Source organism: Varanus komodoensis, unplaced genomic scaffold, assembly GCF_004798865.1.
Source record: "Varanus komodoensis strain SLA01 unplaced genomic scaffold, ASM479886v1 scaffold52, whole genome shotgun sequence".
Classification (NCBI taxonomy): Eukaryota; Metazoa; Chordata; class Lepidosauria; order Squamata; family Varanidae; genus Varanus; species Varanus komodoensis.
The window spans coordinates 1,885,339-1,913,189 of NW_025336114.1; the positions used below are offsets into that span (position 1 = coordinate 1,885,339).

Genomic DNA, 27,851 nt, shown 5'->3' on the forward strand with positions numbered 1-27,851 from the left:
AGCAGTTCACTTTCCCTGTCTTGGAACCAGATTCCCTTCCCTTTATATTGTCTGCATGAGAATGAATTGAAGAGCTTATAGAGACTTCTCAGAACGGTGCTCACTAGGGGAAGAAAGGGAAGTAAAATGATCATTATAGGAACAGGCTCAAGGCCAAATATGCCACAGACTTACATGCTGCTGGGGTAAATGAGACGGGCCGGGGTCCACCAGAGTTGACAGGAGGCAGTGGCGGCATGCTGGATGGAGATGATCTTGACTGTATTTTTACTTCCACAGGGGATCCTGGCATTACTGGTGCCCTCTTCTCACTTGCAACTAAAATAGAAAGCAGAAGGAAGTGTTCTAAAGGACAAGTAAACATAAGATTTGATTTGAGAGTTGAAATGGGGTCAATTCCATACTTGAGAACTGGGGTTTTAGATTCATAATGACACTAAGTCATTATATATGTACATCCGGATATGGTGAAGGCTACCGACATTCATTTTATCGTAGTCTGCCTTTGAAAAACATTTTGAAACTTCAGCCACTGTAAAACTGATCTCTGGAGTTCACATCAGTCTTATATGATCTGCACTGGCTTCCAGTTTTTTTCCAGGTGCAACTCCAAGTGCTGGTTATCACCTTCAAAGCCTTGAACTGTCTAGACTAGGATGTCAGAATGGCTACTCTTTGCATATGAACCTGTTCACCAACTGTGTATGTCACCAGAGGCTTTTCTTTATGTCCTGTTGCTTTCATGATACACCTGGTTGGGACATGGGGCATGGCCTTCTCAGTTGCCGCATCTGCTATGGAATTCCATCCCTAAAGGATTAAAGTTTGCTCCTTGTGCTTCAGATGAGCTGTACAGTGGTGCAGTTTTTCAAAATGCATCTAGGTCTCCTGATTATAATTTTAAGTATCTTATTCTGTGCTCTAATTGCATTTTTAACAGGGCTAAATTTTCATTTTTATTGTTTTGGTTTGTTTTAGGGTAAGCTATTTTATACTAAAAACTTGAAGATATATTATTTATTATTATTATTTTATTTAGAAAATTTCTAGGCCGTCCCATTCGCTGAAGCCTCGGGGCGGCTTATAAATAAATAAATTAAAATACATAAATTAACAATATAAAACACATATAACAGTATAAAATAAGTTACCCTGGCCAAAGAATAAAAATAAATACCATTAACAATTAAAATGATGCTTGAATAAAAAGGTCTTTGCCTGGCGCCGAAAAACAAATAACAAATATATACTCAAATAAATATTATATATATGAACTATGGGCTGAAGCGTGGCCCTCAAGCCCCTATGCATACCTCAAGGTAAAAGAATAACAGCTATAAATATAAAAGTCAAGTCTCCACCCAAGCTGTGCCATTCCAAACTTCCCTATTCTCTCACCTCACACCAATAGCGTTGCTCCTGAGGTAGTCATGGGCATGCAAGGTAATATAGAACAAAATGGCGGCATTCTGACGTGACACTAAACAGCAGTATTTAGTTAGACATGGGTGCTAATATAAGTTGTGTTATGCTAACACAAGAGTCCTCTAGCACAACTCCAAAATTAGCAAGTGTTGACAGGATTTCCTGGAAAGCCAATAGCTTGCACTAATTCTACTGGCAGGGTAGCAGAAGTTCCTTATGCTTGTGCAATGTAATTTATAATAGTGCTGCTGTCCTACTAGATATTGTACCATGGATTAGCATTACAAAAATGAATCTGTGTTTTTTTCTCAAACACATCCCATATCTCTCTTCCTCTGACAATGGCAAACAGGGAACTGAAAGCTTCTGCTTCCACTCTAATGAAACACAGTTTTGTGTGCTGTCCAAAGCTGAAACGTGCTTTATCTTAACTATGGTTAGTGAAATAAGCCAAGTTTATAGACTATGTTTTGAGGTTAGGTTGTTCCTATTAATCACAGTTAAGATTAACTTTCCTCTGCAACAATAAAGGAACAAGAAAAGAATACTATTGTCATATTTAACTATATCTTAAAAAAAAAACTAGGAGTATCAGAAACAAAGCTGTGTAGGCTCCCACTTGCCCTCAAGTTTCTTACCACCAGTAAAATATCATAGTGAAATTAAATAACTGCTTTAAATCAATTGTTTACTTCAGTGTGTAAAACCATTCTCCATAGTGATAAACAGCCTGTTTCAAGGTCACTTTAATGTTATGGCCCAAAATAAATGTTCCATATCTCCTTTAACACCCCACTGACCAATTATTAGTTCAATAAGTAAATGAGTGCCTGTCTTATCTGATTATTTCACAAGCATCTGGGATGGTGCTCTGGCATTTCCTTCCTAAAGATATTGACAGGTTTCCAACATATCCATCTGTGTCCCATCTCCCTCCTGTTCTAATTTTGTTAAAGGGGAGACAACTAGGGATGGAAGGAAATGACAGTTGCCTTTTACTTCTGCATGTAGTCCACAGAGTGTGAAACCCCAAAGGGAACCCTCACTTCAGACCACCTGCTTTTTCAGCACTGGTTGACAAGAGGCCCTAAGGAGATTTAAGCTGATAGACATGTTGCAAGCAACCTTCAGCACTTGGCATAACTCTGGAGTTCAACACAACTCACCAGAAGGCATGCTGAAATGCCTACTTAGAAGTTAGATGGAAAACTCCAGATTCTCTCTCCTGTCTAAGAAAAGCTACGTCTAAACTTCCAAATCCAGCTGAAATCTACTTCCAAACAAGAATACAGGGTAACTAAGAGAACAGTAAATGCAAAGGAAATAAATCAGGCACAATGAGACCACTGATTAGATTTTTATTGCAGGGGAAACTGTAGCTTCTAAAAGAATCTATGGAATCTGTTACCCACTCAACCTGCCTTAATAAGCAAATGAGAAGTAAAAAAAAGAGGAAAAAGAGGTCATCACTCTTCTCCTCAGCAACCCAGCTACATGCACACTTAGCTGGCTTGCTGTTGTGAAGGAGCTGCAGTGTTGCATTCCATTCATTCTATCTACATCATCCAGAGTTATCATGTAACTCCACCATGCCATGATTAATTGAGGCAGAGGGAGTGACTGTCTGTCAAGGGCAGGTGGGCTGCACATGAGGTACAGTTATGGAAGGCTGGGTCAGAGGCTATCAGGAATAAAAATGGCAAGAGGAGGAAAAAGTGGAGAAAAACAAAGTGAGGAAGCTTTTCCTCTTATTATTATTTTAAGGGGGAAGTAGACAAAAAAGGGCAAAGACAAAATCAAAAATAATACTTGCAAGGCAGATTGCTGGAATGAAGTGACTTCCAGTCTAGGCGATGTATGATCAAAAGGAAACTGACGAACTGGGTGGGTGGGAGGGACCCCCCCCCCCAAAACTCAGTTGTATAAAGAAACTTTCAAGTTTTATTTTTTTAAGCAACAATATCCTCTGCAGAGCCTTCTAGGTTGCAGCCTTTCCCTCTTACATTGTTACACTAGTGTGACACAAGTATAGCATGAGTAAACAAACGTCTGTATGTGGTAGACAACTGCCATGAGCCTATTCCTGCGAGTCTTTGTAACACCACCAGTGGATTTAATGGGCACATTTGTTTGTTTGTTTATTTATTTGTATGCATGCATGCATGCATGCATGCTTTTCAGAACAACCTTTCAGCCAATGCAGCCTTTCATAATGATTTGCAACATAAAACCATAAGAAACAATACCACTAAAATACAATGAAAAGCATGCATTAAAAATCACCATCAGTTCCTGGAGCAGAATAGTTAGTAGGGATTAATGAAGTAACCAAATCTGTTTCTAAAGAACCTTTTAAATCAAGTGTGGATAACTTCCATTGGGCTGAGGGACATATTGGTCAACCTGTAGGGGTCAAACACAAAAGGGGACAGATGGAAACAGAGAAGCTTCTGCAAGTCAGAATTAAATAGGATCAATTCAACAGCATTCCAAATCCAATGCAGACTTCTCTGGAAGTAGGTTCCACTTATCCACAAGAATAAAGTCACCTATCCTATGGTCATCCAAGGCTACATGCAACCTATAGTGTGTTGTGCACTTCTCTTCTAAAGGCTACTATAGAATTGGTTCAGAGTTAATATGAAAAATGTGAACAAGGAGACCCAGTTCCTTGGGGTTATCAGCCTAGTTTTAGAGGCCAATCATATCTACAGTATGATTTCACTGAGGCCATGACCCAGCAACATGAACAGATGGACCATCCTATTTGGTTAGTAAGGTCAAAGAGAGCATCTATGGTGCTTCTGCAACTATCTTACTTTCACTGCAACAAGAGGAAGAGCACTTTGAACAAAACAGAGTTAGTAAGTGTGCTGAACAGAAGGCCCACAGTCAAAGAAAAGAGCACCTCGGATTTTCACTGAATGACAATGACTCCCTAAAGACCCACCCCTAACTTCTGTTGGCAACTTGTCCACAAGCGTATGGCACTGATGAAGAGAAAAAAGTGCTATTGTGTGAAAACATGTAAGGGAAGGAACTAACATAGGAACGTTTCTGCACACAGTGCTAAGCTCTGCTGTCCTTCACCTGAAAACCCCTCTGGACATCTAAAACACCTGTTTTTTCAGAGCCAGCCAATTCCAGCATAGTACATATTCATGTAGAAGAACAGAACAGATAGCAATGAAAGAAAGAACCTGGGTTCTCTCCAATGATAGTATTTGTGACGACAGTATCTCATTAAAGTTGTATCATATAGCAGGCACAAAACACCCTCTGAAAACCTGTTATTTACAAAACCACTTCAACACCATGCTAGAGGGATTGTTGCCCATTAACACTGGTTGCATTAAGGTTTCTGGTGAACAGAGCAATTGGTTCATGACAGAGTCTAATGAAACCAACTTTCAGAAAACAGTAACTGCTAAATAGTAATGCAAAAAACTGCATATGCCTTTCTTTCATGCAGCAAGCAGCTGTCCTTCCTGCCACATGGCTCTTCAGTGCACTAATTACTGACAGGAACAAACACTGGAAAGAAAATGCTAAATTTGTAAAACCCTTTGAAGTGACCTGTAACTGTTACTGGAAAGTGATGGTTCTCATAAACTGCCCTTGAAGGAAAGACTGTCCTGGCTTATAATCAGTCCCCTAATCTACAGTTGTTACTGAACCATAACTGCAGACCACCCATGGGGGAAACTAATCAAGAAACCAAACCTTTTTGGCAGCTCAATCTCTTCAGTTTAACACTACTGCTGCTCTTAAACACACTTTAAGGACTTAGTATAGTGTTTGGTGCATTCATTTCCTAACTACTAAACTGTTTTTAGGGTATCTGTTGTAGGAAGAACTACAGCATATTAAACTCACCTGACATACCAGCATAACCACTAAAGTCATGGATTACATCATTGGCCAATAAGGATTTGGGGCATTTTACTATTCAAAAGAGCATAGACTCTATCAAAAGATGAAACATGAGTTTAACATTTAAAGTGAGAACAGTATGAAACCAGAGGCAGAGTTTTAATCTCCCAGACAATTCCAGCTCTGATTGCAGTACTGCTATATTCAGAATGGCTTCACATGCTAAAGAGGCAGGAGCATGGATGCACGGGGGGCCCAGATATCCTGGTCTCTACACTCATTTATGTTATTTAAAGGACAAAATGTTAAATATCCTTTTGCAGCACATGGACATCCGAGCAAGTGGAGTGATCAAAAAAATGCTTTCCTGCAATATTCAATGAACTTATCAAATCCTATGTGAAAGAACCAAAAAAACTGTCTTCTGCTTCCTATTTCCCCTGCACCTCAAACGTCTAAAGTTATGGAAGAATATTAAAACTCAGAAACTGAAGCATCAGTAAACTGGAACTCATTACCAAGTTTGACTTGTTAATGAGCACTTCTCAATAACTGAGTGTGAAAAGGGTTCATACCACAAGAGTTGGGTTTTTTTTTTTTTAACCATTTGGGGCTACATATTTAGTCCTGCTAGTAAAACAGAATGTATCATTATCAACCTTTACAGGAAGTATACACAACACACTCATATCCCATCTTCTTTTCAATCCAATTTTCTACCATCAGCAAAAGGAAGCAGACTGTTGCCTGAAGAAGATTGTGACTTAATATAACTATTGGTCCTACATTCTTTTTGTTGCCATTATCTGGGTAATCCTTGTGTTCTAACTAAGAAATTGAACCATGACATGCAATTTTATATATTTAAATAGTTCTAATGTTGAAGATGCAAATGATAGAGCCACACAATAGGTTCAATGTGATCAACTATTGTAGTGCCTTCAGCATGGCAAATTCAAACCACAAGGTAACGTTGCCATCACCAAGAAAAAGTTCTCCAGCTTTTTATTCCTTTTTCAAAATTGCATCACAAGTGAGAGAAAATCCCATCTTTCTTGCAGGCTCATTGCACTTCCTTGAGCACCTAAGAGATAAGTGAAGCTTAGTCTCACTTGCATGGACATTTGGATGAGAGAAGTCTCTCCCACAATGTCCTATCTTAATCTATACCTCCAATACCTCCAGTTGACCGAAACAAGATTCGGTCTCTCTTTCAATTTCTCCATACTTTTTGTAGGCTTGGAAGAGTGCATTTACTCTGTTTGGTGATATAAGTAATAGTTAGTTCTTGGTTTATGATTCTGGTTTGTCTGGGGAGGAGTTCCCAGTCTGTACATCATAATAAATCACTGACAGAGGCTGCCTGTTTCGCTGCTCTCACTTGCAGCAGGTGCAATCAGGCACAGCCTACCAGCATGCTGGCTCATTCACAATAAGCCAGAGTCAAGAATTTGTATTTAGGTCACTGACATTGGGTAGCCATGGAAGCTGCAGTTTTCAACAACAAAAAGGAGTATAAACAGTACTGCTACCTCAAACAGTGGACAGCCGGCTTCCACTGGTGTATTGCATATATAGTGAAAATATTTTTAGCCCAGGACAACAGGTCAATAAATCATATGGCCTTAATCGCCTTTGACTCATGGTTTGGCTTAACACACTGATGGTACTTTTCTTTACCACTGGATTTATAATTCATTCCCACTGAAATATGAGAAGCAACTGCTGGATCCACATTATAGTCAGAATGATGAGCATTTACAAACAAGTTAAGTTCTGATTTGACATGAAAATACCACAAGAAATGATCTATTTAGATGATTTCATAGGAGAACACGTCAGGCACCATGTGTATTGTCTGTATTTTTATGAATTTGGTCAACATTAAATGTGTTCCATTCTCTCTCATTCCTAGTTATACTAATATTGTTCCCACACTTTTAAGTAAGGGAGAAGTCAGCCCCACCAAATGAGCGCATGGATACTACAGCTGTTCTTACAGTAGTCAGTGATGATGTGCTTCAGTATGACTCTATTGTGTTTGTTGGAACACTTACATTTATAACATTCTCTTTTGCAGCAACTGTAATTTGAACTTTAAACAGATGTTCCCATTCTAACATATACTTTGCCAGCAATATCAAAAATTTAAAAAGAACATCAAGAACAGAAATCTCATTTGGAAAACACCCTTATGTCACCCATCCTAGTCTAGTTACACCCAAACCACGCATTCAAAATAAGTCTAATTTTAGGAGGACCATTTAGGAACAGAAAAGAGCAGGGAGGAACAACTTAACTCTTTATTAAAGTATAAACTACTGACTCAAGATAGATCCATCCATCCTAAAATACAAATAAAACTGTGTTTTAGCGGTTCTTAATTTTTTATTGTTTCCTATTGTGGCATATTTATTGCATTGATTTTATGTACTGTGGTAAACCATCCAGATTGCTTTGGCTATAAGGCAGTAGAGACATGATGATGGTGATGACGATAACAACTAAAATTGGAAAGTACCTTTACAGTGAAATCAAGCAGTTTGTTTTCCAGGTATTTTGTATGATAATGGTCTTAATACAGCTAAAAGTAGCATCCCTGTAAATGGATGAGATAATGTAAATACGGCTTGTCACCTCCCCAGCTGCTCATCATCTGTTCTCTAGTTTCTATAAAGCTAATATTTTTCACATTGAAACCCTCTCTCTTTTGTTTTATAATTAACACAATTCATTCTATCTGAGCTCAGTCCTGACTAAATCCATTCTTTACCTGATGTGTTTTATAAACTGGCAAAACCTATTAACCTTTGCCCATATGTACCAAGATTTTCAGTTGACAGAAGAAATAACACATGGAACATATTAATACCCAAGTTCTCTCTCTCTCTCCCTCTCTCTCTCTCTCTCTCTCTCACACACACACACACACACACACACAGTTCTACTCACTAGAAATCCTCTCCATATTACTTTATCTACTGAGGAACCATTGATTATGAAGGATTCTAAAATATATTCTAGGTAGGTGTCCACTCCATTTGTGCATGGTACTACTGAAGCTTGTTGCCCTCTCTATACAGAGCATCCAACACACTTCTATAGCTCTTGCAGGGAAAAAGCAGCAGTAGTGGACTAACAAGTTTATGTCAAAGTTTGTTCACATTACTACTAGACTCCTAACTAAGGAACCCCTGCAAAGTTCTCCTGAAAAGAATCTGAAATTCACTGCCCTACAAAGCAGTAATCTGCAACTTGTTTGGTTCTGTGACTACCATTGTGTACCTGATATGACATAGTTTAAGATTAAGGTGAAAACAGTTAAGCAATAACAGTCAGTTATGAAGCGTTTGAAAACAAAGCCACTAGAAGTAGGCAGAAGAACAAGGAAGACACAGAGGATTCTGAAGTAGAAAGGTATGGCCAGCCATCACCATACCACACGAATGAACTAGCATGAGTGTGCCTTTGCGGGTACATTCCTGAAATGTTTCAATTTATTGTAAAATACTCTTCAAAAATTCAGTTCCCTAAAAATAAAATATGGCAGTATATACTGATGTTTCCAGAAAGCCTCAAAATGTACAGTGGTACCTTGGCTTACAACCAAATTGGGTCATGAACAGGAATTTCATAAAAATTTTGCTGCTGGTCGCGAACTCTGCATTGGGTGACGATCGCGAGCACGCCCACCTTCTCTGCACGGGCGCAACTGCAGTCATGCTGGGGGGAGGGGAGATGGCCGCATTCGTGCTGGGGGGGGGGGGGGGGTGGGCCTGATTTGGCCCTGGTTTCCCCGCCCGGCCCCCCCCCCCCCGCCCTCCCCCCCCCCCCGCACACCCATGATCGCACTCGTCTCACCCCACCCCACTGCGTGATCGCTGGGGGCGGGGGGGAGATGGCCACGATTGTTCATTGTCACTTTGCTTCAAATTTCTGTGAGTAAAAAAAATAGTTGCAGAACAGATTGACCGTATTTACATTAACCCTTATGGGGAAATTTGACTTGGCTCACGACGAATTTGGGTCACGACCAGAGTCCTGGAATGGATTAAGTTTGTGAGCCAAGGTACCACTGTATTTATAAGGGGACAACGGGACATACCAGCAGAATGTTGACAGAAAAAAGAGGCTACAAGCCATCAAGGCCCTGTAAGAAGTCTTTCTTTTACACTATTTTCAGTGATCCCTATCACATCTTCCAATCTGACACACCTGCAATTCTCTATATGCCCCTCTGCAGTTTTAATCTCTTAGGAGAGGCTTTCAAATAAGTATCTTAAGAAGTGGAGGAAGGGACAAGGACAAAAAATTATATTGGGGAGGGGGTGGAAAACCCTCTTCTATTCTTAAAAACCAACAACTGAACTACATGTGGGACAGCTTACTTCAGCCCTTCCACTCTGGAGCTGACTATGAGATGGCAGCAGAAGAAGTTGAAAACTGAAAGACAAGCTAGCAGGAAGATAACCTGACTCAAAGGCCTTCAATGGGAAATCCTATTTTGCTTAAACTGGGGAGGGGCAGTTCATTCAGCACGCCTGATATGAAAATGGCTGCCTCTCACTGATACATTACATTTAATCGAACCCATTTTACCTATCTTGTCACCAAGTGGAGGCTGCTGAATCTCCACTGGGGTCATTCTGCATTTGCTTTATAATCTTCTCATTCTTCTATTCTTCATTCTTGGTATGAAAAACCCTGAGACAGCCCACAAAGTTCTTTGGAAATAGGTCACTTCACTGAAAGTGCTTTCTTGCTTGTTCACTTTCTCAACAGTAATTTCCTTGATTGTTTTAAATATGTATTCAGTGTGCTCAAGGAAATACTTAATGTCTTCTCCAAAGACATTTAGAGAAGTGGATAAAAGAGTACTGATGGAAGTTCATCCCTTGGCTTTTGATTCTACAGGATGCAGTGGGATGGGGAAAGATTTAACACCCCTTGTGAGCTCTCAGCATTTTGTAAGGTTGGACCCCTGAAGCATGGGCAAGTTCTGGATAATTCAAAAATAAATATATCTCTCTCCCACACACAGCTGTTTCACTTATGTTTGGTTGAGCAGTAAAAATAAATATAAAAGGTTTATATAGCAGAGTATTTTAGAAATTCAACAGCAGTTTAGAAAGGGGAAATGAATAAAGAGGACTTTTTCCTTCTTGTGAAGCAGAATAGATAGCTCTTGCATAAAACTGATCTAACCATAGCACAAAATCCATCATAAGAAATGCATTCATATTCATAGGCTAAAAATAATTGTCAATTATCTTCTAGCACTATTGTTATGTATTTAATTTAGAAATTATAACTTCAGCACTCAGTAATTTCAGTAACTTCACAATCATATTAGGTTAGGGCCTCACCAGAGTTTGGGGGAATGGAGTCATCAGGCTATAGACAAAGTCCTAATGGTACCAAGTTAGCTTGGATGGCAACTAATCAAACTTATTGTGGAAATTCAGTGTGTTTCAAGAGAGTATGCTCTCAGAGTTATATGCAGCCTACCCACGCATGTATCTACCCAACAGAAAAGACTGGTGGAAATAATTTCCCCTGGGAATTTGAAGACCCTCTAGAGCAAATTTGGGAGTATGTAAGGCACTGGGAGAAGCAAAGAAGAGCAAATGAAAGTCCTGTGGCCTAAGCAGAAATTTGCTTACATGATGTTGAATTCAATCAACAGAAACTACACATGAGCCAGGTTCGGACATAGCCAAGTTCAGATTTACCACATGGTAGATTTGATTTTCATGTAGCCATGGGAAGAATCCACTGTTTCCACACTTCACTATGACTTGTTCAATTGTGTGAACCCAGAAGCATGGTTTCCATGCCACTATCATAAAGTTCTGTGGAAAGACCACAAGCTGCCAGAGCAGAAACGCCTGCCTGCATTCTCCACTGTCCAGATCGTCCAAGCAACTGATGTACCAGTTCCAGCCATGCTCTGACTGGTTGCTCTGCACTGCCCCACTCTGCATCATTCCAGATGCCCACTGGTGGCTTTGGAATGTCAGTTGCAGCAAAGAAACATGTCATGAGCCTCTGAGAAAAACCCTGGAGACAGCTGTGTTTGGCATTTCTATCAGCTCACGTAAACATTGCCCATGAGCTACTTTGCCATTGCTTTTCTAAGACAAGCATCCCTCCCCGCTCTACAAAGTTGCCCTACATGAGAGAAATACATGGGATACATGCAAAGTATCACTAGCAGGGTAAGTATCCCCAAAAGCCCACGACCCTTGCACTGTCTCCTACCCTCTGCTCCTCTCCCATCGTGCCCCTGGCATTCCTCAGGACTGTCAACAAGTCCTGCTGTTGCCTTGCCCCAGCCTCTGAATCCACAAACACACACTGTGCCTCAAAGATCTGCGCCTCAATTTCTCAGTGGACCTGGGAGAACTACCCATGTCATTTCCACTGGCATGGATGACAGCCTCCTTCCTGGCAGTAGCCACATTACCATGCACTTTTGGGCTTCCTGCCTGCCCTGCAGAGAGACTTGAGGAGTTGTTGGGGTCATGACCCAGAGGCTCCACCCCACTGTACTCTGAGTTCCTAGAGCATGAGTCCTCAAACTACGGCCCACAGGACGGATCGGGCCCGCCATGTCCATTGATCCGGCCCGTGCCACCACCCGCTGTGCGTTCTTGCAAGAGACAGTGGCTTTGGACTCGTTGGGAGATCTCTGAGCGAGCGAGCCGTTGCCACTGCCCATCTGCCTCACAGCACGGGCAGGGAGGCAATGGCTTGCTTGCTCAGAGATGGTTTTGGACTCGCTGGGAGATCTCCGAGTGAGCAAGTGAGCCAACACTGCATGCTCCCACCCCCTATTGAAAAAGTGTGAGGACCCCTGCCCTAGAGTATTGCTGCAAGCTAGCTATCAACACAAATGTGTAGGCATATGTCCATGTGGTTAGGGAGTCAAAAGTCAGGCATAGTGAATCATGGAAGTAGAGCATCAGCATTCAGTGGCTGGATGCATGCTAGCTTGGGAGTATGATGCTATGGAGGATGGGGATAATATGTGGGAACAGCTGTAGAGGAGACCACTAGATTGATTATAACCTGACATGCTTTTCTCTCTGGCAGAGCACCCTTTCCTGGCACCAAGAACCCATGATGCTGCAGAAATAAATATATGCTTTGCAAGAGCAGTGTGATTCCTGTGAGAAGGGCTGGTTGTGGGGTGGGTGAAGAGGAATGAGGGGCAGCATGAGGCGAGACTGTTCATAGTGCACCCTGGCTCAAGGATGTGATGGTAAGAGCAGAGGTGGGGAAGGGGTTTCAGAGGGTGGGGGACCAGGGCACCAGGCAAGGCACGCTGCAGCCATTGCATGGAAGGGGAGAGCACAGCCAGCCTGGGTTGATGTCCTCCAGGTGTCTGATTGCAGGGGGACAAAGGCCCCTTCCAGTATGCTTGAGTCCTTTACACAGGAGAGCATGGTCATACCTGCAGCAAGGGAAGGCAAGGAGGAGATGTGGATGTGGATGGGTATGGTGGGTATGCTCATACATTGGAACAGCGCATGGAGGCACAGGAGAGTGCTATCTAGTACTACTTTAAAGCAATGGTGTTAATTTAGTGAAAAATCAGTTGCTTCAGCTGGCCAGGAAAGAACTGTCTGAACCCAACAACCAGGTAAGGAACCTTGCTGGATGGTAAACACATGGCAAGGTTTAGCATTATGTATGAAGGCAGTCACTGCTATTCAAACTGAAGGGAAGCTTTGCAAAAGTTGTCCATCATTTGCATGGTTATCTGTGCCAAATGTTACAGTCAGGCAATAAAGCAGATATGCCTTTCAAAACTGAAAGAAAAATTTATTTAAGGATTCCCCTTTTTCCAGCTGCCAAAACTGGCTAGCACACTTATGCAAGGGCAGGTGTTCTAGTAAAAAATAAAGTTAGAGGTCAGTATATTTTGTAGATTTTTTTGAAGTTCATGAGCAGTTTCTGGTAATTTAAGGATCTTATCTTAGAATGCCTGCATTTTCTAGGATTCCCATTTCAGAGTCCCTATGTCTGATGTACAAAGACTATGAAGAAGAACCCTAATTGTTTCTTCTTTTGGATGAAAAGCCAGTCCAGTGTTTAAAAGTAGAAAAGTGAATCCAGGCCTTTCCCAGCAACATGTTGAAAGAAGCCAACAAGCCAGTCAATCCCTTGGTGACTGCAGAGTGATTTCTGCAAGAACAAAATGGCTGAAAACATCGAGGCCTTTTTTTTTTACTCTTTCAATCACAGAAAAATTCTTCATCAAGAACAGGAAGCTGTTGTCTAGAAAAAGGCAGGTTACTTACCTGTAACTATCGTTCTTCGAGTGGCCATCTCTGTATCACTCACATGGGTGCTGCGCCTGCACAGTGCCTATGGTCAGAAAGATTTAAAGCTTAACGGTTTTGGCGGGAACTCTGCACCCCTCCCCGCCACAAGGTATAAAAGGGCGGAGCGCCTGCCATTTCCTCAGTCTACTGAAGACCGATTGTTTGCCCCCTCATGGGAGTGAGAGATATTACAGGGAAAACCGCTGAATCGTAGAGAAAAAAAATTACTAACAGAACCGGTATCGAGGAGAAACGGTACCGGATAAACCCATTCACCAACACCAAGTGGGGCCGGTGGGTAGGCTGTGTGAATACACAGATGGCCACTCAAAGAACGACAGTTACAAGTGAGCAACCTGCCTTTCTTCGTCGTGGCCTCTGTGCATCACACATATGGGTAATTAGCAAGCTTACCAGACCCAGAGGCGGGCAGTGTCGTCACTGAAGAACAGAAGAAAGGAATGCCTGCTCAAAGGAGCAATCGTGTCTGGCAGGCACATCAAGGTGGTAATGCCTGGCAAAGGTGCAAGGAGTAGTCCAAGTGGCAGCCTTGCAAATGTCCTGGATCGGGATGCCAGCGGCAAAGGCAGAGGAAGCGGCTACCACCCTCGTGGAATGTCCTCTGGGCATGACAGGTAAGTCAAGCTCGGTGAGCTGATACACTAGCTCAATAGTCTATACGATCCACTTTGAAAGCCTCTGCGAACGAACAGGTGAGCCTTTATCATGGTCCGAGTATTTAACAAAGAATTGGTTAGATTTACGAAAGGACTCCGTGCGAGACCTGTAAAAGGCAAGGCAGCGACGAACGTCGAGAATGTAACGACCGTTCTATCAGTGTAGCGGGTGAAGGGGAAAAGGCCGGTAAGACAATGTCCTGGCTAATATGAAAAGGAGACACAACCTTGGGTAAGATCGCCGGATCAGTACGGAGAACGACTTTCTCCTTAAGGTAAGGAGGATCTATCCGGAGTACGCAGAGTTCACTAGCCCTTCTGGCAGACGTGACTGCGACGAGAAAGGCAGCCTTCCAAGACAGGAGGCGTAAATCAATAGTTGCCAGGGGCTCAAAAGGAGCTCGGGTGAGTGCCTGGAGAACAACCGAGAGGCTCCAAGTAGGGATAACTGGATGAAGTGGTGGTTGAAGATTCTGTAAACCCTTGAGGAATCGACGTATGAGGGTATGAGAAAAAACCAAAGAACCCTGCACTTGTCCACGGTAGTGGGAAATTGCAGCTGTATAAACTTAATAAATGATGGCTTAAGTTCAGATTGATGGAGTGATAAGAGAAATTGAAGGATATTTTCAACAGAGGCTGAAGAAGTGGCAGAACTGTTTGATTCAGCAAAGGATGTGAAGCGCTTCCATTTGACTGCATAATACCAGCGAGTTGCAGGTCTTAGCGCACACTGGAGAATGAATTGAATATCGGGATGGAGAGCGCTCGGATTCGATGAGGAGTCTACCGATATCGGGGAAGAAGAAGCTGTATCAGGACGGTGTCGGACCAGTGTAGGAGTCCCCAAATCCGCCGGTACCAAAGGGACCCAGTGGTTCATCAAATGAGCAAGGCTGTTAGATTGAGTGAAAGAAGATCCGGGTGACGAACAGCTCCGTCCTGTTGAGTTATTAGATGAGGTATGAGAGGTAGGCAGAGAAAGGCTGGATAGACAGAGAAGAGTAGGGAACCATGGTCAACGGGGCCACCAGGGAGTGATCAGAATCCCCATGGCACCGTCATAGATTATCTTGGCTAGGACCCGCATTATGAGTGAAATTGGGAGAAACGCATAAAAGAACGTGTTGGTCCAAGGGATCATGAGAGCATCCCATCAATCCCGGGCCGATGCTGGAACAAGAGCAGAACACCTCGCACACCTTGTTCGTGTGAGTGGTGAACAGGTCTATGTCCAAAGGGGCGATGGCAGGTTGGACAATCTAGTTCCCATTCGTGGGTCATCGACATCTACCTGCTGAGGGCGTTGGCCTCCTCATTGTCAGTACTGGTCAGGTGGACAGTGAGGAGGGTGATCTCCCTGGAGATGCACCAGCCCCACAGTTGCATCGCCAGGTGGGCCAGAGGGGGTGGACTTCATCCCGCCTTGTTTGTTTATGTAGAATGCAGCGACAATGTTGTCAGAGGCAACTTGCACAACGTGTCGCCAGAGTGTCCTCGAATGATCGAAGGGCTTTGAAGACAGCCAGGAGTTCGAGGTAATTGATGTGTCTGGTAGTCTCCTGGTGGTCCCAAGTGCCCTGTGTACGGAGACCGGCACATAGGGCTCCCCACCCGGTAAGGGAGGCATCGGTAAACAGGGTCAGAGTCGGGTGAGGTGGACGAAATGGGACGCCTATGGACAGATTGTGCTGCATAGTCCACCATGATAGAGTCCGGAGAATGGAGATTGGAAGGCGGAGGAGACGGTGAGGCGAGTCTCGATGGGGTTGAAACAGTCCGTTGAACCACACCTGGAGTGGCCTCATCCGTAGCCTGGTGTGGGGAACTGTGGAGACCGTAGAGGCCATGTGGCTGAGAAGTTTCTGCACCAAGAGTGCTGGAACAGGTCTGTCCATGTGGATTCAACAGATCAATGAACACAGATTGTCTTGTCGACTTTGTGGAAGGAAGGCTCTCGTCAACGTGGAATCAAGATGGGCTCCAATAAAGTCGATGACCTGTGAGGGAGTAAGGCACGATTTTTCATGATTAATGCATAGTCCCAAATTGTCCAAGAGGGTACAAATAGCCTGAAGTGATGACTGAAGGCCTTCCTTAGACGGGGAGACGATCAGCCAGTCATCCAGGTAGGGGTACACTTGAATGCCTTGGAGCCGAAGATGCAGACACACCGGGGCCATGCATTTTGTAAAAACCTGGGGGGGCAGTAGCCAGTCCAAACGGTAGGACGTTGTACTCAAACAGGTTGGAACCTACAGTGAATCGGAGAAGACACCTGTGAGACGGGTGAATGGTGATGTGAAAATAGGCATCTTTCAAGTCCAGAGAAGTGAACCAATCCTCTCTCCTAAGCAATGGAAGGATATTTTGAAGGGTAGTCATCCAAAATTTCTTGGTTTGGATGAACCTATTGACGCCACGTTGGTCCAGTATTGGACAAAGACCACCATCACGCTTAGGGACCGTGAAATATCTTGAGTAGAAGCCGTGGAGCCCCTTGGAGCGTGCAAGCTGTTGAATCGCTCCTTTATGAAGAAGCTGCTGAACTTCGTCAATGAGAACCGATGACAGAGGCGTAAATCGGATCGGTCCTGGCAGGGGTACGGTATCAAACTCAATTCTGTATCCATGCTGCATGATGGATAAAACCCACTGATCAGATGTGATGGACTCCCAAATGAGTCGACTTTGCAGCTGATCCCCAAAAGTAAGAAGGGAAGGTGGGTTGAGGAGAAGAGGAGAGGTTCGCTTGTCCCATAAACGTTGACATTTGTCAGAGTCTGGGCGAAGACAGTTCTGCTGGAAGCGTTGTTGATGCTTCCAACACTGTTGGCGAGGCTGGAACTGCTGACGGCCCGTAAATTGCGAGTAGGGCTGGTATCTATAGGACGGACGAGACCAAGACCACTTACAGCGAGATTGGTTAGGGACTTCCGTCCGGTGAGCTGTAACCCTCGACTCATGGATAGTCTTCATCCTGTGGTCTGTCTGAGCACTGAAGAGCCCTGAGCCGTCGAAAGGCATGTCTTCAATCCAGCGTTTTGCCTCGTCTGGGAAGTTGCAATTCCGGAGCCAGGCATGGCGATGGAGGGCTATGGTGCCAACAAGAGCTCTAGAGTTGGAATCGACATGGTGCCTCACCGTGGAAAGCTGCTGGACCGCCACCCACCACCTCTTTGATGAAGATTCGGGCCAGGTCTTTTTGCTGGTCTGAAGTGAGGCTGTGATATTTTCTAGCTTCTGCATTAGAAAATATTGGTAACGAGTCAGCGTGGCCTCATAATTAGAAATACGGAGGCCAAGTCCTGTAGCGGCATAGATCTGGCGAGCCAACATGTAGATCTTACGGCCCTCTTTGTCAAGAAGACTCAACGACAATCGAGTTCGGTCTTGGGTGACACAGGAGGAATGGAATATCCTGCTCACAGACTTGATACATAGACTCGTATCACCGCAAAGTGGGTTGAGGCTGATTGGGGTAGTTCCACGGCTCCATCATTGCCTGGCAAAGAGTAGTAATCAGCAGCAAACTGTTCACCCTTGACAATGTTGTAGAACTTGTTGGTATCAGGATCGAAGTGGTGCTGGGCCTCGATCTCAAGTGACCTCGTAAGCCTCGGCATCAGTTCCCCAAAGGTTACATAGGGTTTCTCCAATGAGCTGGGTCCCTGTGTGGAAATCACCACGTCTGGTGAAGTAGAAGCCACTTCGGAGTCCTCCAAGTTCGAATTGTAGTGAGGCAGGAGGCTAGAGGAAGAGTCGATAGGCCAAGTGGGACACCTAGACTGAGCCGCTCTCGAAGTCGAAGGAGTGTCTCTCGATACCGGAGAGAGAGTACGATCACGCACCGACGGGTAGTAACCGTAGGTTGGATAATCATCCCATGGCTTATGATGAGACAGCCTATGGAGCAGCTGAACCCATTCTTTCAAGAGACGAAAGGAGGCATGCTGTTGATATTGCACCTGCTGAGAAGCAGCCCTCGGGGAAGTAGGTTGGGGAGTAGGTGAGCGAGCCATTGGAGGAGAGTCCCGAATCTCTCCATCGGAGATTGATCCCAGCAAGGGAACGTCCCGTTGCTCAGGGGAAGACTGGATGGAGGGTGCGACTCGTCTTGGGAGACCCAGGCAGGGTCACTTGCATGGCCAACTGGAGGGCCGACCGAAGCAGCCATCGGAATCGACAGGGCGGACGAACCCAAGTCACGGTGCCTGGAATGGTCGGGTTTCTTGTCCTTCTTAGGCTTCTTATGGCCTGAGGACTTGTCTGATCCACTATGCTTCCTCTTCTCCTTCTGCTTATGCAGAGATGCAGAGGAGCGTTGACCCTTCAGCAAAGGGGCACCATCAGCCGAAGGGCGGGGTGGAGGTGCGGTGGAAGAGGAGGACGGAGGAGCAGATTTGCCTACCAGTTGGTCCGATTGGAGCAGGGCTTGGTCCCACAAAAGTTTGCGCAGGCAGTTGTCCTGATTTTTCCTTGCCTGCTTAAAGGCCTGGCAATGGCCGCATTTATCAGTCCCGTGCCCTTCTCCAAGACTGCAAAGGCCCAGATCGTGCGGGTCAGTAGGTGACATTTTGGACCTGCACTGAGAACACTTGCAGAAAGCCGCACGCTGCGCCACTGAGGAAGAAAGAGAAGATAGCAAGGCAAGGAGAAGAAGAGGAACAATATTTTTTTGTTTTTGTTTTTTTGTTTTTTGTTTTTTTGAAACAGGGAAAAAGGGGGAATTGAGAAGGAAAACTTCTAACAGGGAGGGAAAAAATGTAACGTCTAAGAAGATAATAGTAACTGGATAAACGTGTACAAACTGAGAGATGAAAGGCTTGAGGCACAGCGAACGGCAGTCGCAAGAAGACTGAGGAAATGGCAGGCACTCCGTCCTTTTATACCGTGGGGGGGGGTGCGGAGTTCCCGCCAAAACCGTTAAGCTTTAAATCTTTCTGGCCATAGGCACTGCGCAGGCGCAGCACCCAAATGTGTGATGCACAGAGGTCACGACGAAGAACTTAGATCACACAGAATATGTAAGTCATAACCTTACAACCTCTAATGATCATTCCCTAAACCTACAGACTTGTTGCCCATTAACCTATAATCTCCTCCGCAAGCATTCTCTAAAAATATACTGGAGAGCCTTCAAAGTTTTCATTATCAAATGTGAGAAATGTAATAATTCATTCAAATATAGTATTTTTGTGGATGAATCCAAGATGTTTGAACCAGAACATTTCTCTGTTCTTAGTGGACAAATCCAAAAGGGCGTATTTGTTTTTCATCCTAAACTCAGTAATGCACAGAGCAGTATTTCCCAACCTGAGGTCCTCTAAATGAATTGGACTACGACTCCAATGGAGACTGTAGACCAGCACATCTACAACTCAAGAAAATTGTAGACCAATACATCTAGAAAGCAACAGGTTGGAGAAGGCTGGTATAAATTCTTTGGTTTGTATGGCCATGTAAGTACAGATATTTTATTTTAATGTTGGCAAGGTATAATTTTCAAATTCTTGCATTTTTCATGTATGTCTATTCTTTACTTATTTATACAGCACTATCAGTGCATATGCTGCTTTGGCAAAAGTTTAAGAGGATCAGTCCTTGTCTTAAAGATTCCCAAATAATCATAGCATTTCCTCACAAGGAGAGTTGCTGAAGCTCCTTGCCCTTACAATCCAGTTATCCATTTCTACACTTTACCCATCTCTTCAATATCCTTGTTAGGTACTGTGACCAGGACTGTACATAGTATTCCATGTGTGGTCACACCATAGATTCTTATAACAGCAGTATGATAATAGCAGTTTATTTCCAATTCCTTGTCTAATTATGCCTAAATGGAATCTACCTTTTGTAGTGTCTACATGCTAGGTTGACATTTTAACAGAGTTGTCCAGTCCAATATCACTTTTTTTATCCCATAGCTTATATGTGAAGTTGGAATTTTTGGCTCCAACATTCATAGCTTTCTAATTGCTAACACTGATTGACATTTGTGATTTTGATTCCCAGACTGGAAAAATTCTTTTGAAGCTCTTGCCAATTCCTTTTTGTTTACCCATCCCAAATAAATTGGCGTCATCAGCGACCTTGGCCATCTCACTACTCCCTCATAATTATAGATAAGCAATGCAAATTTTAATCACATTGGCTGGAAAATAAAGACCCCTGCTGAAGCCCACTCCTAACATCCTTCCTTTGGGAAACTGACCATTTATGTGCGGTTTTCTTGTCTTTAACCAATTACTGATCCATAAAGGGTCTTCACTTATTATTCCATGATGACTAAGTTTGCACAGGATTCTTTGGTGAGGAATTTTGTCAAAAGCCATTTGGAAGTCCAAGTAAACATGTCTGCTGGGTAACGCTTGTGCACAGTTAGAGGTCACTTCACACAAGTGCTCTGAGTGGCACCTCCAAGCAAAATGGAGGAAATACAGTTTTCTGAAAGAGCAGGGGACTTTAAAACAGCTGAATGAAGTGGGGCAGAAAGAGGGAAGATCATGGACTGTGATGCATCAGGATATAAGAGCAGAGGGAGGAAAGGCCATAGAAGTCTTTGGAGTTTGTGCTAGATCCAGGAGTACAGAGCAAGTAAGTCAAGGGATTCTATTGGATCTAGAAATGGATGGGAAGGGAATGTAGAGATGCAAGGATGTTGTGTACTCAGAACAATAGGAGAATGAATGATTTTGGCAGCAGAGCACTGGACAGATCTGTGGGGATCAAGGTATGGCAATGTAATAGAGAAAGAGTAACAGTAGTCTTTGTTGACAGAACAGCATTACTGGCCTAATTTATATTAATAGTGTTTATATAGGTTTTTGCCAGAAGAACATAAATTCTGGCAAGTTTGTCAAAATTTTCATGTATTATTTCTATAATTCTGACAAATAACCCTGAAATTTAGGCCAAGCCAGTATTATGCTCATATTAAAATAGTGCAGGAAGGGGAGCCAAGATAAAAGTAGCTCACCTAAAAAGCCAACATGAATCCATGGTTAAAATGAGGGAAACTGCTAAGCTTCATAAAGACCCAACCTTCCTAGTAACCCTAACCCTCTCCTAATATGAATGGCATGACTTTCTCATATGCTTCTTGGAAAATACACAGAATCCATTCAAAGCTTTAGAAAATTTGTTTGTAATTTTGTCCAGCACAGCACTGCTAAATATATACACTTGGAATCAAGTGTTACTGGCATTCAACAGGACTGACTTTGAAGTAGGGATGCTTAAAACTAGTTTTTGTATGTCAACACTGTAAGAAAAGGTTTCTGGAAGTACAACTACTATTAACAAATGGTTCATTAATATTAGTCCCCTGGGCTTTAGTCAAGTTAAAAATTGTGTGAGTTGTAACATGCAAGCACAGAAGTTCCATACATGGGGGGAAATGAGTTCAACAGTTGTCTCTTGCTTCAACACTCTCTAAATATTCCTGCTACAATTTAAACTATTTCCCTGCAACAATGAGGCCTAGAACTTTCCAGATGTGAACATCTGTTTCTCATTTGTTTCACCCAAGAAAACAGAAGGAAGATTAACGATTCCAAGCCCAACACTGTCCAGACTTAACAAGTAAAACATAAGAATACTCTGGAGTTGTACTTACTATTACTGAACCACTCACAAACTCTGTACACAGGGGGTTTTCTTATTTGCCCACCACCACCTTCAAGAACAGAAATGATGCACTCACAATTTTCTTCAATAGAATCCAATGAGATCTAACTGGAAGCATAATAAAACAGCTAATGTGGCATAGCAGTTAAGAGAGCTGGACTGAGGTTTGGGAGATCCAGGTTCTAGTCCTCACTCAGAAATGGGTGACTGGACAAATCACTGATTCTCAGCTTGACCTACTCACGGGTTGTTGTGAGAATAATATGGAAGGGAAGAGGTATATGTAACCTGCCCTGGGTTCTCTACAAGTGGAAAAAAGGCAAAATATAAATGTAATTAATTAATTAGAGACAAACTCATCACATGAAATACAGGGGTGGGCTATATGCACCCTTCAGATTTTTTTTGACCTTCAACACTGGCTAAACTGGGTAAAACAGATGGGAATTTAGCCCTACAGAGGTTCTGGACTACAGGTTGCCAAACTTGTTATGTTACATAAATGTTTAAGAACATCAGAAATAGGGTAATTCTGTGCCATCTAATAATCTGAGACTGGTACACATATGGTCCAAAGCACTGATTGCTAGAAACATCTGAAAGGAAGGCATCAATATACTCTTCCCTCAAAATATTGGAGAACATGAACTAAGCCCCCAAATAGTTGAATACTTTGATTTCTACCCAAAAATGACACTCAGCACAGCGTAACAGAAACAATTGCAATTGTTAAAAATACACTAAGATACAATAAAATCAACAATTACAAGTGGGAAATATAAAATGTTACCACTTGATAGGTTCACATTACTAAAAAAAAAAAAGCGTAGGAATGGAACATTTTACAAACACTAAACAAAGTGAAAGCCAAATTATTTATCTCATAATTTAGGCCACTTCTCCAGAACTGAAGGAACCAAGCCATAAATATGAACCTTTCCTAGGCTGTAAAAGTTCACTTAGTGCTGTTTATGCACTGGGAGAATCTGCTTAGGGTTTATTTCCAGTACCGACTAAGAATGTTTTTAAGAATGCATGCTCAATTTCTTAAAACAGAGAATCTGCTTCATAAGTACAACGTGATAGCTTAAGGAAAGCCCAAAGAGCCCCTTCTTCACTGCAGCAGCCAAAGAGGCACTATATCCACAATGATTTGTCAGACAAATACTTCCTGCGTACTGAAAGGAATGCAAGATCACAGTATTCCCAGCTGCATCCCTGAAAAGCTGCAGCATGCACAGAAGTAAATTGCAGAGGATGATACAATGAAATTAGGGAGCCAAGCAATAGAAACAGGGGGCAATTAACCAATACAGGGGGACTGATAGCCATTTAAGCTGACAGCACTGGCCATTGGTCAGAGTTCATTGTCAGAGCAAATTTAACCACTGTACAAGACTTACAGTTCAGTGGTGGAACACATTTTTTATTCATTTATTTAAAACATTTCTATGCCACCCCCATCACAACAAAGCCTCGGGGCGGCTCACAAAAAATTCAAAAAAAAAAATTAAAACCCCCCGGTGCATTCTCGGCTAATTTAAAATCCTAATAAATACAATAATTTAGCAATTAAAATAAGTTTTAAATAAAAAGGTCTTAGCCTGGCGCCGAAAAACAAATAATGATGGCGCCAGGTAGACCTCTCTGGGGAGTGCATTCCATAGATGGGGCGCCACCGCAGAGAAAGCCCTCCTCCGGGTACTCACCCTCCTAATATCATTCACGGAGGGTTCCCAGAGAAGGGCATCCGTTGCTGATCTCAAGGGGCGGGAGGGCATATATGGGCACAAGCGTTCCTTTAGATATACATCACAGGTGCCAGCAGGAGTCAAGTCCAGGCATCTATAACTTAATGGAAGCAGGTATAAGAAAGACCAAGGCCTGGGGAGCCCTTGTCAATCAAAGCAGACTTGGGATGGAAAACATGCAGCTCACAGTCTAGCTTCAAAACTGAAGAATGACCCTCTACTTGGCAGTCCAGTCAGCAGGGAAGAAAGGGGGTGTGCCAGAAAAAAGGGGAAGTCACACCCACTATTGGTTCTGGCCGCACCCACAACTGGCTTCAGTCTTGCCCAGCACTGCACATAGTCAACACATGAGCCCTGAGAGACCCTCTAAAGAAAAAAGGTTCCCCATCCCTAGAGCAGACTTCTAAATATGCAGAGTCAGAATACGGATCTAAAATAATGACACTTCACTGCGTTATACCCTGACACCTAAACTTATGTGACACAACTTTACTGACACAGAAAATAGTTCAATGCCAAATTAATATACCAACTCCCTCATATTACACTGGCCTAAATTCCACCAAGATTTTCAGTTTAAGACGACTATATCTTATTGAAGGACACTTTAGACAAATCATATGGGGCAAAATAGTTTTACTGTATGTGCTAATTTAATCCAATGTGTGGGAAGTCTCATCTGCCTATCATGTTTTTTTAAAAAATCCACTAGCAGACATCATTCAAATAGCCCAAAATTACTGACCAGGGGGTGGGGTGGGGAGGTGTGATTCTATCAAATGCTGAGACAAAAATAAAGCCTTTCACTCCTATACATTTCTTTGCAGATTACAGTAAATCTGAAGAAAGAACCCTTTGTATTCATTTAATACCAAACTCTATGCTCAGGGATGATTTACTTGCACATTTAATGCTAAGCACATGTTAGTCTTGATGATTTCAACTCCATGCATGCATTTTTATACAAGTCACGTCTTTTGATACTCATTCCAGAACAAAAAAATTATTTTCCATTTAGCAGAAGAGTTCCTGAAATTACTGGAAGGGGAATGCATAGTTCACACAACGGTTCTTTCTTTAGTGTTTTTTCCTCCTATGTTGGCCTCAGAGAACAGTTAAGGAAGGACTCTAGGTGACTGACAAAACAAATTTATTAAAGAGCTGTTTGGATGATGTCTAGTTTTTCCCCTATCAATTCCTCAAGTGTCGTGCTTTCATAACCAGGCTCTCTCCTTGATTAGGGGAGCAATTAATCCATTATAGCTTATCTTTCAATTTCAGGGTGAACATATCATCCAACTTTAATTATTGCCTCTCCTATGTGCTATTACTGGTCAAGCCTGACATCCAGAAGTCTTTTTCCCCTTGGTGGTTTAAATCATTATTTAAATCAGTGACTTATACCACCTTTAATCACACTGCCCCAACCAAAAGTAGAGGAGTTGTGTTTGCATTTCATTAAAATCAGTGTTACCATTTATCTGCAAAGACTAACTCAAGCTGTAGTGATTTCAATGGGAGCCACAGGCAACTAACTTTCTCTGGATTGGGCCCCTCTTTCTTGTTTCTTATTGCCTGCCCATTCCTTTATCACTTTAACAAGCCAGAGTTGTGCTCACTTAAGATTTCTCATCTTCTCCCTTAAAAAGAAGGAGAAGCACCAAAATACAGATTCCAAAGTAGTATCAAAGGCCAAGTTCCTAACATGATAGTTTGATAACTCAAGCTAGGAAAGAGCCTGCAGCTTGGGCACAGACTCTTTGTGAGAGCTGAAAATAAATAATCTTTAATTAACCATGTTTCCCGTTCTGTCTGACCTGAAAAACTATGGTTAAGTCATGATCTTATGTCAACTTCAAACCATGATTTAAAAACCTAGCTTGTCCTAAAGCTAATACCCACAGTTTTCCACTGTAGACAAAAAGAGAAACAAGGCTAGAGACTTCCTGGTTTAATTGTGGCTCAAACAAAGGGGTAGTGTGAGGAGGCAAAACTCACATTTTAGCTCATAGCCCCACTGCCTACATAGTATTACTGTAGGCAGTCTCACTTAAAATGGTCAAATGCCAGATCCCATTTATTTATTTAATAAATAATGATTGTATTTATTATGTTTGGATATAATTTTATATAAATTATAACTGGACATAATTTGGATATAATTTTATATCCAAATCATTATATTTATTAAACTACTACTCCCCCCCCCCCCCACACACACACACACACACAGAGAGAGAGAGAGAGAGAGAGAGAGAGAGAGAGAGAGAGAGAGAGATGCTTCCTTATTCTCTTTATTTCTAGTAAAATTAACTGGTATATCAGACTGGACCAGATAAAATCTCTCATCCTAATCTACTTCATCATGTTTTATGATGGTAAATTTGGAGAGGAAACTGAGCTTCTGGGAGAGGGATACTATGGGCACCTAACAAAAACGTTCATGATAAATATTAAGCTTCACAGTACTATGGCATTTTTGTTTCCATTGTCTAACTTGCCAAACTTAATGAGAAGCAAAGTTATGTTCTGAAAAACAGCCACCCGTGCCATTTTCCTTTTCATCCCAGATGCTAGATACCTCCTTGGCTTTATCGACTGAAGACCTTTTGGGAACTGTCAGTCAGCTTCAGGATCTTACTGAGCTCAAAAGAAAAGGTCACAAAGTGTTGGAAGTCAGCTACAGATGGCTGTAAATTGTATGATCAGGTTTCTATGGTTTGCACAGACACAGACCATGGGAGGAGTAAGAACTGTAAGCTGAGTTTAATAAAGCTTCTCTCTCACATGTACATGGCAAGCATGCCCAAGAGGCTTACTTAAATACCTTTTAAAAGAACTTTATAAGCTTTTCCCAGATATGTAGGTGGTCCTCCCCCAGGCAAGGTCACATCTCTAGCTACAGATAGTCACTCCAATCCAGCAACATTTTCCATGTGCAGAAGTGTCCAAGAATGGCTTCTTCATTCTCTTCAAGCAAGAGAGCAGGACATACAAGAGAAGGCATGCATGGATTCACTCCCTCCACTGAAATGAACACAGGGCCTTGAGATTACAAAAGATCCAGATGAAATGTCAAGGATCTTTGGATTAATCAATGTGCATTATTAAAATAGAAACTTGCTCAATGTTATAATGCTCAGGACTGGTTTGCATTTATACTTAGACAGCAACCCTTGGATAGGATCTCTCTGGATTTTGATAGGAGCAGCATCCATAACATGAATTTCACAGCCAACACTGAGTCAATGCAGATGACTATATATACATGTAAAATGAGGACAGGAATGCATTCAGAGGTTTATCCCTCCTTGGTAGTTTTTCTCTTTGTGGCATTTAGTTTATATTGCCTTCTTATTGATTTGAAAGCCAAAGAAATAAAACCAAAGAGTCAAATTTAATTGCACTTTCTAGTAACACTAAACAAAATTTATTCTTGCTTTTCTTAGTTTTCTTAAAAAAAAGGAATACCTTGATGATACAAGCTAAAAATTGGCTGAGAAATGCCAAGATGGGAACAAAAAGGAATTTGTGCTTGTTTTTAATTTAGCTCTTTATTTCTGAGCCTTGGCAATTGTCCCAAGCACATTTTCAAATCTCTCTCTCTCTTTCTGCAAGCATGACTGTTTCCTTTAAAAAGAAAGAACAAAAGATAGATAGCACAGAATCTAAGTGTCCTAGAAATTTGGCAGCAAATGTGTTTTTACTTTAAAACACTTGTTTTAATGCAAAATCATGCTCCTGGATTCCCTGAGGGTGTGTGCCATTTTACTTCCATGCATCTTCCTTTAAGTGAAAATGCCTCAACAGTGCTAAAACTAAATACAGTTCAGGAGAAGCTTGGGGAGGTTGGCAACAGGAACTGCAAAAATGCACTATATGAAAAGTAGACCAAAACATTTTAACAAAACTTTGTGTTATTAGCTGTAACAATGCAACATCCTCAATCCCACAGAAGTTTTTTTGAGAACATAAAGAGATTATGATCTGAGAGTTATTACGAAGGGATAAAATTTATATATCATAATTCTTTGGGAGGCTGGTTGTGAGTTAAAGAAAGGGATAAATTGTGAATACCCAAACTGTTCAAGCACTGGCAAGCCATATGAAAGCCTGAGTTCAGAATGTTTAAACTGAAAATTTTAAACAAGGAAAATATACAGGAA

At 42.3% G+C, this 27,851-nt stretch overlaps 1 protein-coding gene across 3 annotated transcripts in view; it reads right to left on the reverse strand.

Annotated features, from left to right (window-relative positions):
* Nucleotides 1-27,851, reverse strand: part of CBFA2T2 (CBFA2/RUNX1 partner transcriptional co-repressor 2) — a 97,563-nt gene that overhangs the window by 17,350 nt on the left and 52,362 nt on the right. For all 3 annotated transcript variants that reach the window (XM_044447658.1, XM_044447659.1, XM_044447657.1), the window contains exon 2: nt 175-318. In XM_044447658.1, coding sequence (XP_044303593.1) covers nt 175-318 — 144 coding nt within the window. The remainder of the gene's footprint in view (nt 1-174; nt 319-27,851) is intronic.